At 46.0% G+C, this 9,890-nt stretch overlaps 1 protein-coding gene across 1 annotated transcript in view; it reads right to left on the bottom strand.

The window, feature by feature from the left end:
* The window catches only part of CRTC1 (CREB regulated transcription coactivator 1), a 48,054-nt gene that overhangs the window by 18,435 nt on the left and 19,729 nt on the right, over positions 1 to 9,890 (bottom strand). The window contains exons 2-8 of the mRNA XM_031064986.1: positions 9,502 to 9,618; positions 5,321 to 5,458; positions 4,062 to 4,123; positions 3,187 to 3,281; positions 1,944 to 2,029; positions 1,524 to 1,567; positions 159 to 379 (exon numbers count right to left, since the gene is read on the bottom strand). Of these exons, the coding sequence (XP_030920846.1) occupies positions 159 to 379; positions 1,524 to 1,567; positions 1,944 to 2,029; positions 3,187 to 3,281; positions 4,062 to 4,123; positions 5,321 to 5,458; positions 9,502 to 9,618 (763 nt within the window). The remainder of the gene's footprint in view (positions 1 to 158; positions 380 to 1,523; positions 1,568 to 1,943; positions 2,030 to 3,186; positions 3,282 to 4,061; positions 4,124 to 5,320; positions 5,459 to 9,501; positions 9,619 to 9,890) is intronic.

Raw genomic sequence — 9,890 nt, 5'->3', positions numbered from 1 at the left:
ATTTTTTTAAAAAATTAAAAATAAAAAAAGACCCCAAATCAAATCCCCCAAAAAGCATCAAGAACAGCAGACAGAGGCCCTGTGAGTAAATCAAATCCCATTTCTCGCACACACGACGCGAAGGAGCAGTGAGGCCGCACTCCAGGGCTCCTGCTCACCCTGGCTGGCAGTGCTGATGCCCAGGTGGGTCAGGTTGGCAGCCAGGTTGCCGGTGCTGCTGGAGCTGCTCAGGGCAGGGAAGGAGGATTCCTCGGGGTCCAGGGGCGTGGGCAGCGGCGAGGGGAAGTGGATGTTGGTCAGGTCCGGCAGCGAGCCGCCCGTGTTGTGCGTGCCGGGGATCAGCGCCGTAGTGTTCTCCTGCTCAGCTGAGGGGAAGATGCTGCAGGCAAGAGAAAAAAAACCAAATGAATCCAGAGTTCCAGCTGGATAGAGCCTTTTCCAAGTTAGCTCACAAGAAAATTTTATTAAGATTTTTTGGAGATTTTTTAAATGTATCTAACAAGTAAAATTTTATTAAGATTTCTTTGAGCTTGTTGAAATCTACTTCACAAGAAAAATTTATAAAGATTTTTAAAATGTATTTCACCAGAAAATTTTATTCAGATTTTTTGAGATTTTGAACATTTATTTAACAAGATTTCATTCAGATTTTTTTGAGCTTTGAAAATGTATTTAACAAGTATAATTTTATTAAGATTTCTTTGAGCTTGTTGAAATCTACTTCACAAGAAAAATTTATAAAGATTTTTAAAATGTATTTCACCAGAAAATTTTATTCAGATTTTTTTCGAGATTTTGAACATTTATTTGACAAGAAGATTTAATTCAGATTTTTTTGAGATTTTTTAAATTTATCTAACAAGAAAACTTTATTAGAAAACTGTATTTAACAAGTATAATTTTATTAAGATTTCTTTGAGGTTGTTGAAAACCATTTCACAAGAAAAATTTATTAAGATTTTTAAAATGTATTTGACCAGAAAATTTTATTAAGATTTTTTCGAGATTTTTAAAATGTATTTAACAATAGAATTTTATTAAAATTTTTTTTGAGATTTTAAAAACGTATCTAACAAAAAAAATTTTATTAAGATTTTTTTGAGCTGGTTAAAATGTATTTAATAAGAAAATTTTATTAAGGTTTTTTTGAGCTTTCTAAAATGTATTTAGCAAGAAAATTTCATTAAGCAGATTTTTTTGAGCTTTCTAAAATGTGTTTAACAAGAAGATTTCATTAGGAAGATATTTTTAACCTTTTAAAATGTATTTAACAAGAAAATTTTATTAGGAAGATTTTTTTGAGGTTTTTAAAATGTATTTAACAATTAGGAAGATTTTTTGAGCTTTTAAAAATATCTTTAGCAAGAAATTCCATAAAGATATTTTTAGTATTTCTGACCCTCCGAGGGTCTTGTTTTGTACCTAGAACCTTCCCAGAAAATTCCAAAGCAATAGGATATTCCATGCACAGTTCTTCTCAAAGATCTCAGTGCTTTTAAAATAAAAAATGGTTGAGAACTTACTTGATTCCTGGAACTTCACAGGATTTAGGTCTCGATGACCCAGTCTGAAAGAGAAGGGAGAGAGATTTAAAGGCAAAGATGCTGCTGGAGGGTATTGCCTCAGAAATATTTCAATTTATGAGTTCAATTTAATCATTTCTGTGTAAGATCTGGGAGCTCTTAGAAAATATATATAATTTTTTTGCTTTATTGGTCCAAGAAATCTTAAATTTCGAGAGTTTCTCCTCATATAACCAAGCCTGTGCTTTCACATCCACATAAAATGCTCTTTCTGCTCTAATGTTTATTATTTGTTTTTAAACACAGCATTTAATCTCCAATCTCGAGTAGTTTATTAATATTGACAGTGACTAAAGCATTCATTTATCTAAATATGTTCAGAAAATAAAATTTCTACTCTTTGAAAGGTGCAATTCCCACCTTTTTAGTGTCCCAGCCTTGCTTAGAGAGGGTTTTGTCTGCATCAGATGTGGGTTCTTCCATTCCAGGGACAGTCAGCAATAAAACTAAAAAAAAATGAGATGAAAAGAAATCATTAATAATCAATAACATTCAGCTTCTCACTTGGAAGTTTAACCTTTGGTAAAATCTTATGAAGTTTAAATTCTCAAGGAAGATGAAACAATTAAAAAATGCTGAGAATTTATTTGATTGCTGGAACTGCCCAGGAAGTTTCTGTAGGTGTAGGTGTTTTCTGGGTGTTTGCTGAAGGGTTAAATTTCGGAGTTTCCTTTGGGATCAGGGATTTGAAGGCTGTTAAAGCCCTTTAGGATCAGCAATTCCCGATTTTCCTGGAGCAGGAGCAGGGCCCAGCAGAGGGCACCAGAGCTGAGGGTGCCGGAGCTGCTCCAGCCGGGAATTGCCCTGGGATCCTCTGGATTTGCTCTGGGATCCCCTGGAATCTGCTTCTCCCTGGGGATCCCCCAGTCTGGAATTACTCTGGGATCCTCTGGAATCTGCCTCTGCCCTAGCCTGGAATTGTTCTGGGATCCTCTGGAATCTGCCTCCTCCTCCTCCTTCCCCAGCCAGGAATTGTTCTGGGATCCTCTGGAATCTGCTTCTCCCCCAGCCTGGAATTGCCCTGGGATCCTCTGGAATCTGCCTCCTCCTCCTCCTCCTTCCCCAGCCTGGAATTGTTCTGGGATCCTCTGGAATCTGCTTCTCCCCCAGCCTGGAATTGCTCTGGGATCCCCTGGAATCTGCCTGGAATTGCTCTGGGATCCCCTGGAATCTGCCTGGAACTGTTCTGGGATCCTCTGGAATCTGCCTGGAATTGCCCTGGGATCCCCTGGAATCTGCCTCCTCCTGGGGATGCTCCCTGGGGATCCCCCAGCCAGAATAAACTCGGGGTGCAGCCTCTGCTCCTTCCCTGCAGGTCCCTGCTGAAATTCTAGGAATTCCACTCTGCTCCAGGAGCTCCTCCAGAGCCCCCCCAGCCCAGAGGATGCTCCTCAATTTTATCATTTGGGGCTCAGGAAAAACTCCTCCCTTCGTTTTGTGTCATTTTTTCCTGGATTTCAGCAGCCAGAAAGGTGAATGTGATCCAACTGCTGTCACGGGGACTGTCAGCACTCCTGAATTTATTTTACAAACACATGGAGCCCAATCTGTGGGGATTCCATTGGTAGAAATATTTTTATCTCTATTTTTTTTTTCTGCTCACCTCTTTTCTGCTGCATGTCCTGTGACCCTCCTGAAAAGGATTGCTGCTGAGCTGGAGTCATGGTGCTCTGGTGCAAGGCAGAATCAGAATTTGTCCTGAGAGAAAGCAAAACCCACAATATTTTTATTGTTAGCTTCACTAAATAAAAAGAATTTTCCTCTCAGATAAAAGCAGCAACTCGGTAAAATCTCAGTGTTGTGCATTAAAACCCAAAACTCTCTATATGGCAGAAACCAGGCAGAATTTCCTGGTGAAACAATCAATTTGCAGAACAAATTAGTTCAAGTTTGAAGAGCAATTGTTTCAATAATGGGATTGAGAGGAACACAGGATAAATTGGTTGCCCTCGTTAGAACAGAGTTTTATTTGCTTTGTTCAGATTAAATATGATCAAATAATGCCATTTTTAAGCTGTTTAGCCATACTTTGGTTATTGTGGTGGTTCAAACAAACATTCCTGGTTGGGAGGAGGAAAAGGAATGGTTCAGGATGTTGTGGAGAAGGGAATTTTCATGGCCAACACATCTCAGGATGAACTTTTGAGTGTGACCACCCTCAAAGTGTAACTCTGTGTTCCTTCCCACTGGAACATTCCCAGCCCAGTTTCTGCACCCAGAGAAATATCCAAGTCCTGGGCTGTGCCTGGGAACATCTGGATTTTTAAAGATTTTTCAGGATTTTTAAAAGATTAAACTTTAAGGATTTACCTTTAAGAAGGTACCACTAAATTCAAGTATGCCTTGCAGACACCTCAATTTTAAAGCTCATCTAAAACGAGCACTAAATTCCAAACGGAGTTCCTGAATTCCTAAAGGCACAATCCCAAGTGCTGCAGGCTCAGAGCACAGCCAAAGCCCCGGGGTGGGGGCACCCACCTCCTCCAGCTGGTGTCCGAGGGCGGTGACAGGTACACGGTGCCATAGGGGCAGCTGTCCACGTGGGCCAGGGTTAAGGCAGCAACACTTCCACTCCAGCAGGAAAGCTCATCCCAAGAATAATCCCAATTATCCTGTCAGAACCACCAAACTCACAGATTCTCTATGGGGAACTAGAGGGATGGGTGGTGTGGCACCCACAGGGAACAGAAGGGATGGGTGGTGTGGCTCCCCAGGGGATGGAGCAGAAGGGAAGGGTGGTGTGGCACCCACAGGGAACAGAAGGGATGGGTGGTGTGGCTCCCCAGGGGATGGAGCAGAAGGGAAGGGTGGTGTGGCACCCACAGGGAACAGAAGGGATGGGTGGTGTGGCTCCCCAGGGGATGGAGCAGAAGGGAAGGGTGGTGTGGCACCCACAGGGAACAGAAGGGATGGGTGGTGTGGCTCCCCAGGGGATGGAGCAGAAGGGAAGGGTGGTGTGGCACCCACAGGGAACAGAAGGGATGGGTGGTGTGGCTCCCCAGGGGATGGAGCAGAAGGGAAGGGTGGTGTGGCACCCACAGGGAACAGAAGGGATGGGTGGTGTGGCTCCCCAGGGGATGGAGCAGAAGGGAAGGGTGGTGTGGCACCCACAGGGAACAGAAGGGATGGGTGGTGTGGCTCCCCAGGGGATGGAGCAGAAGGGAAGGGTGGTGTGGCACCCACAGGGAACAGAAGGGATGGGTGGTGTGGCTCCCCAGGGGATGGAGCAGAAGGGAAGGGTGGTGTGGCACCCACAGGGAACAGAAGGGATGGGTGGTGTGGCTCCCCAGGGGATGGAGCAGAAGGGAAGGGTGGTGTGGCACCCACAGGGAACAGAAGGGATGGGTGGTGTGGCTCCCCAGGGGATGGAGCAGAAGGGAAGGGTGGTGTGGCACCCACAGGGAACAGAAGGGATGGGTGGTGTGGCTCCCCAGGGGATGGAGCAGAAGGGAAGGGTGGTGTGGCACCCACAGGGAACAGAAGGGATGGGTGGTGTGGCTCCCCAGGGGATGGAGCAGAAGGGAAGGGTGGTGTGGCACCCACAGGGAACAGAAGGGATGGGTGGTGTGGCTCCCCAGGGGATGGAGCAGAAGGGAAGGGTGGTGTGGCACCCACAGGGAACAGAAGGGATGGGTGGTGTGGCTCCCCAGGGGATGGAGCAGAAGGGAAGGGTGGTGTGGCACCCCAGGGGATGGAGCAGAAGGCACGGCTGGGCACAGCCCTGCTCCCAAGGATATCTGGCGGCCGTGCTTGTCCACGGAGAGCGGGCGGCGGTGGGGCGAGCCCAGGCGGTTCCGGTCCCGGTACACTCTGTCCACCAGCCCGTGGTGCCGCGTGGTCCTGCTCGTGTCCAGGGCCGACGACTGGAACGGGGTCTGGGAGAGACACAGGCATTACCCACAGGGAAACAGCCCCAGCCTGCCCAGAGCCTCCTCCTCCTCCTCCTCCTGCTGTGCCAGGCTGGCTGGCTCTGAGCAATCAGACTCCAAACACGATGTGCACGGTGTGGTGTTGTTTCTCCTCCGACAGCTTTTTGGGAAAGCTGCCTCCTCCAGAAGGGGCCATGCTGGAGCGCCCTGGCCTGGCCCAGCAGTGCCCTCACAGCCTGGCACCCCTGAAGCCCCGGGGCTGAGCGTGGCAGAGCTGCCAGGCGCTGGCCACATGCCCTTGGTGCAGCATGCAGGGTGCACAGGAGGAACATGCCAGAGCCTGACCCGGGCCAGGAGATGCAGGAGGAGCTGCACGCTGAGCTCAGCATTCCCCAGGACACGCTGCCTGCTCCCAGGGCTGCCTCTCACCCCTCCTTGCAGCAGATTTATTTTAAGGGGACACTGAGAGAATGAAAAGAAAAAGAAAAGCAGTTTCCTTCCTCCTCTGTCAGATGGCTTTGAAGTGATTTTCAGCTCCTTCAGTGACCCGAGGTGGGATGATCCCACCTGGACTCTTATCTCACTGACATCCTGAGCAGATGATTTCAGAGCAGGAGGATGGCAGGGGAAGGACAGGGAAGATGAATTCCCAGGCTAAACTGGAAAACTTTCACATTTTCCACAGCCCTTCCCAGTGCGTACCGGGGGGACAGAGGAAGCACCGAGGGGTCAATCTCTGCTCGTACTCCAGCAGCAATTTATGGCCCTCCAGGGAGAAAAATCCTCCCCAGCCTTGCACTCCCTGCCAATGTGAACAGCTTTGCTGAGTCCCTCAACACCATCTGTTTGGAAATCCAAAATTTCCTCCTCCATTCAGGTGCTGCACGTGGCAAATGCACTGTCCTGTCTGCCAAGCCATGAAACCATCTGGCTTCCACATTCATCCCTTTTTCTTTTGGCTTTTTTTTGCTTTTCTTTTTTCCCAAGTGTCAGCTTTGGCTGTTGAAAAGATTATTTCTATAAAGCTTTGCATTTATTTTGAAAGGCTTTGTTTGTATGAACTTTTTAAAGAGTCTTTCTACTATTTTAAACCCTTTTCTCTTCAGCAAATATTGGGCTCCTCACCCTCTCTGCACACACAGGCTGTGTTAACAGAGCTGCAGAGGGGCTGTGGTGTTTATTTTCTCATTTCAGGGCCAACATTTTATGTGCAGCAGAATATTTAAGGCAACAGGGGACTAGAAAGGAGCACAGTGACTTTTTACAGGACTCTCAGCGCTTCAGATCGTGGGGTTTGTGCTTCACTTCCTCACTTGGCTGAGAAATCTCAAATAGAATCTCAATTTTAAGGGTTTTAAATTCAAACACGGTGCTTTTAATCTCTGCTGCGAGCACTGAGCAACAATCCCCACACACAAGTGGGAATATTCATCATTCCAAAGCGACAAAAGGTCTCAAACTCCTCCTTTTTGCTGTTGTTACAGCCCAAAAGGCAGGAAAATTTGCAAATACGTGTTTGGAAGGTCAACAGGAAAAGCAATTTCCTATGTCAGTGGTGTCAGCACAGTGCTGCTAAAAAAGGAGCAGCCAGCCCTGAGCACAGGCCTCACCTGGAATTTAAAGGGAAGCCAAAGCATAAAATTATAAAGGCAAAAAGTTTCATGTAAAAACAGGTATTTCTTAGGGTTTTACCTTTTAGTGGCACGATTTCCTTATCAAAAACACAATAAAAATCTCATCTGAGTGCAGCAGTGGCACAAATAAACACAGAATGTGTCCCAAAGCAGGGCTACAGTTCACAGAAATAGGGATTTTGGGGCAATGCTGTTCCCTGGCTTTCCAGGAACCAAGATCCCAAAAGAATCCTGAATTTAGGGAAACAGAAAACACCTGAGGAAATGGATATCACCTCCAACAGGTCTGGCTTCTCTCTGCAACCTTCCTACAAAATTTAATTAGGGCCAAACACCACGACAATGTTCCTGGATTAAAATTCCCCATCTCTGCATAGCATGAGACATTTAACTCTAGGGAGAAAAATGGATTAAAAATAATTAATAGATCTGAGCATTGGTTGTATTTGGGAAAATGAAGAACTAAAAGGGTTTCACTCCCCTGAAGAACATTCAAGGGTTTGAGAGCAGACCCCAAACCACGAGAAAAGCAGCTCAATACAGACAGGAAGGAAAAAGCTCAGTGCTCTCCAAGTGTCCTTTTAGGATTTCTCAGGAAATAAACCCAGGTGAGGTGGATGAGGGGGAAGGAGGAGTGGTACCTACTGCTGGTTGATGTTTTGGTGCCTCCTGGTGCCAAGCAGGATTTGGGAATTCATTCTGCCCTTCCCCATGGATTTTAAACATGCAGGCTGAGTGCACATGCTCAGAGATTGCTGAAACCACAGGCCAAGACTGAATAATCCACTGGCTGCACCAAAGAAACCCCCAAAAAACCAGAAATAACCACATGACAGCAAGTCCAGGGAGTCTGCACAGGAATTATTTGCACGTTCCAGACTGGGATGCATGGCACAACCTGCATTTGTGTGGCAGCCCTGCAGCCCTGGGCAGCTGGGGGTGAACCAAATAACTCCTGTGCAGGGCAGAGCTGTGCAGAAATACGTATCCACCTGGGCTAACAGGACCAGTCCTAAATACGTATTTGCACAAACCTAAAAACTTGTTTACCAAAGAGACAGGAACTGCTCCAAAGGCTTCAGCCAGAGCTCCGTTGTGCTGCAAATCAAAGAAGCAGAAGATGCTCAGACACCAACGCTCTCAGCAGGCACAACCACCCAGGCTCTGCCTTCACACCATCCCAGAGACGTCTGCAGTCGCGCTTTCAGCTTCAGACTGGAAAAACCTGGGAAGCTTTTCCCCCCTCTGCTACAAACACACGGGGTTGTTTTGTTGTTTGTCACCATTTGTTATCTGGAACAACATCGATTTGAGGGGTTTTTTTTTAGTGTGTGTGTGAAAAAATATAGAGAACCCCAGGGTTTAAGGATAGTTTGTTTCTGTCTCCTCCTCCAGTCATTCATAAATGTTTGAATATTCCCTTTTCAGCAGTCAGGATTAAAACAGTCCAGGTAAAAACCACCAGTGATGGCCATCAAGCACAGAAATACTGAAATATTGTTGTTTAAAAGGAATTCTTAACCTCCTTAACAAAAAACTGAAGAGAAAAGCTTGAACAGAGCAGACACTGTGGAGTAACACTGGGGACTCCAATCCACTACAAACCTCAGCTGTGTATTCCCCAAAGAATTAAAGATTAAAATAGACTTTTGCCTCTCCTCTTGCACAAGATTCAAGCTTTTAACCTGCCCAAATTCAGCTGTCTGCACCTATTTCAAGCAGCAGTTAGAGGAGGTCAGCAAGAGTTTCTCCATCTTTATTAAGCAGCCTTCATCAGAAAACCACAAACTGCAAAATTTCCTTCCCACCACATCCTCGTGAGCTCAACAGTAACTCTGACTGCTCAAAAAAGGAAAAGCAATGCAGAAATGTTCATTATTTTGAGCTCTCAAAATCAACTAAACGTGGAAATCAGGAGTCCACAAAGGATCCACCAACAAATCCTGCCCTTGGACAACATCCTCTGTCCAAACATGCTTCAAACAGCAAAATATTCACCTGAAACTCTGATTTTCTGTTTAAGGTGCATCATTCCTGGAGTCACAAAACCCAGCCAGGACTTTCTTACATTTCCTTTCCAAAAAGAAGTGATTATTCTGATACCACTTTGTGTCCCACTGCTCTTCTCCTCTCCTGGAATTCCTCCCACAGAACATGCACATCAATTCCTCCACCCTCCACCCCAACATCCTCTTTATTTCCACCCATTTTGCTTTGAATTTACAGCATCTTCCCAGATTTCACCAGGAATTGCATCTCTCAGAGAACTAAAATCTATCACAATCAACTTTAAAAAATACCCACACATCCCAACCCCAGCAGAAGTTTTCCAACCAGGGTGTGACTTCTGGAGCAGCAGCTGCATCCAAGCCCAGAATTCATCACCAAATCCAAGGAAAAAGCCTCTGAACTCACCTGGAAGGGGAGATCCATGGCACTGTTCCCAATCTGATTCACATTTGGCAATGACCCCCCATAGTACTGGCCACGACTCTGCCCCAGTTGCAAATACTGGGTTTTCTGCAGCTGTAGCTGAAAGAAAAGAGGGAGGAAAACACAATTTCAAGTGTTACAACCAGCACAACTTGACACTGGGATCACTGAGAATGGAAATCATTAAAAGGCATCAATCCAACTTTTACAAAGGAGGGTCGACCTTCCCCACAAGTTTCTTGCAGCAGGAAAAGCCCTGGAGAAAGGGCAGGGAGAGATTCCCAAGGAAAAGGCAGAGCCAGGGTCTCAAACAAAGGACAGAGAGGTTTTCACAGAAAACCCCTCCAGCCAAGGAATAACCAAAGCACCAG

The sequence above is a fragment of the Geospiza fortis genome, unplaced genomic scaffold, assembly GCF_000277835.1.
Source record: "Geospiza fortis unplaced genomic scaffold, GeoFor_1.0 scaffold685, whole genome shotgun sequence".
NCBI classification, from domain to species: domain Eukaryota; kingdom Metazoa; phylum Chordata; class Aves; order Passeriformes; family Thraupidae; genus Geospiza; species Geospiza fortis.
This window is presented reverse-complemented; position numbering and strand designations above follow the sequence as displayed.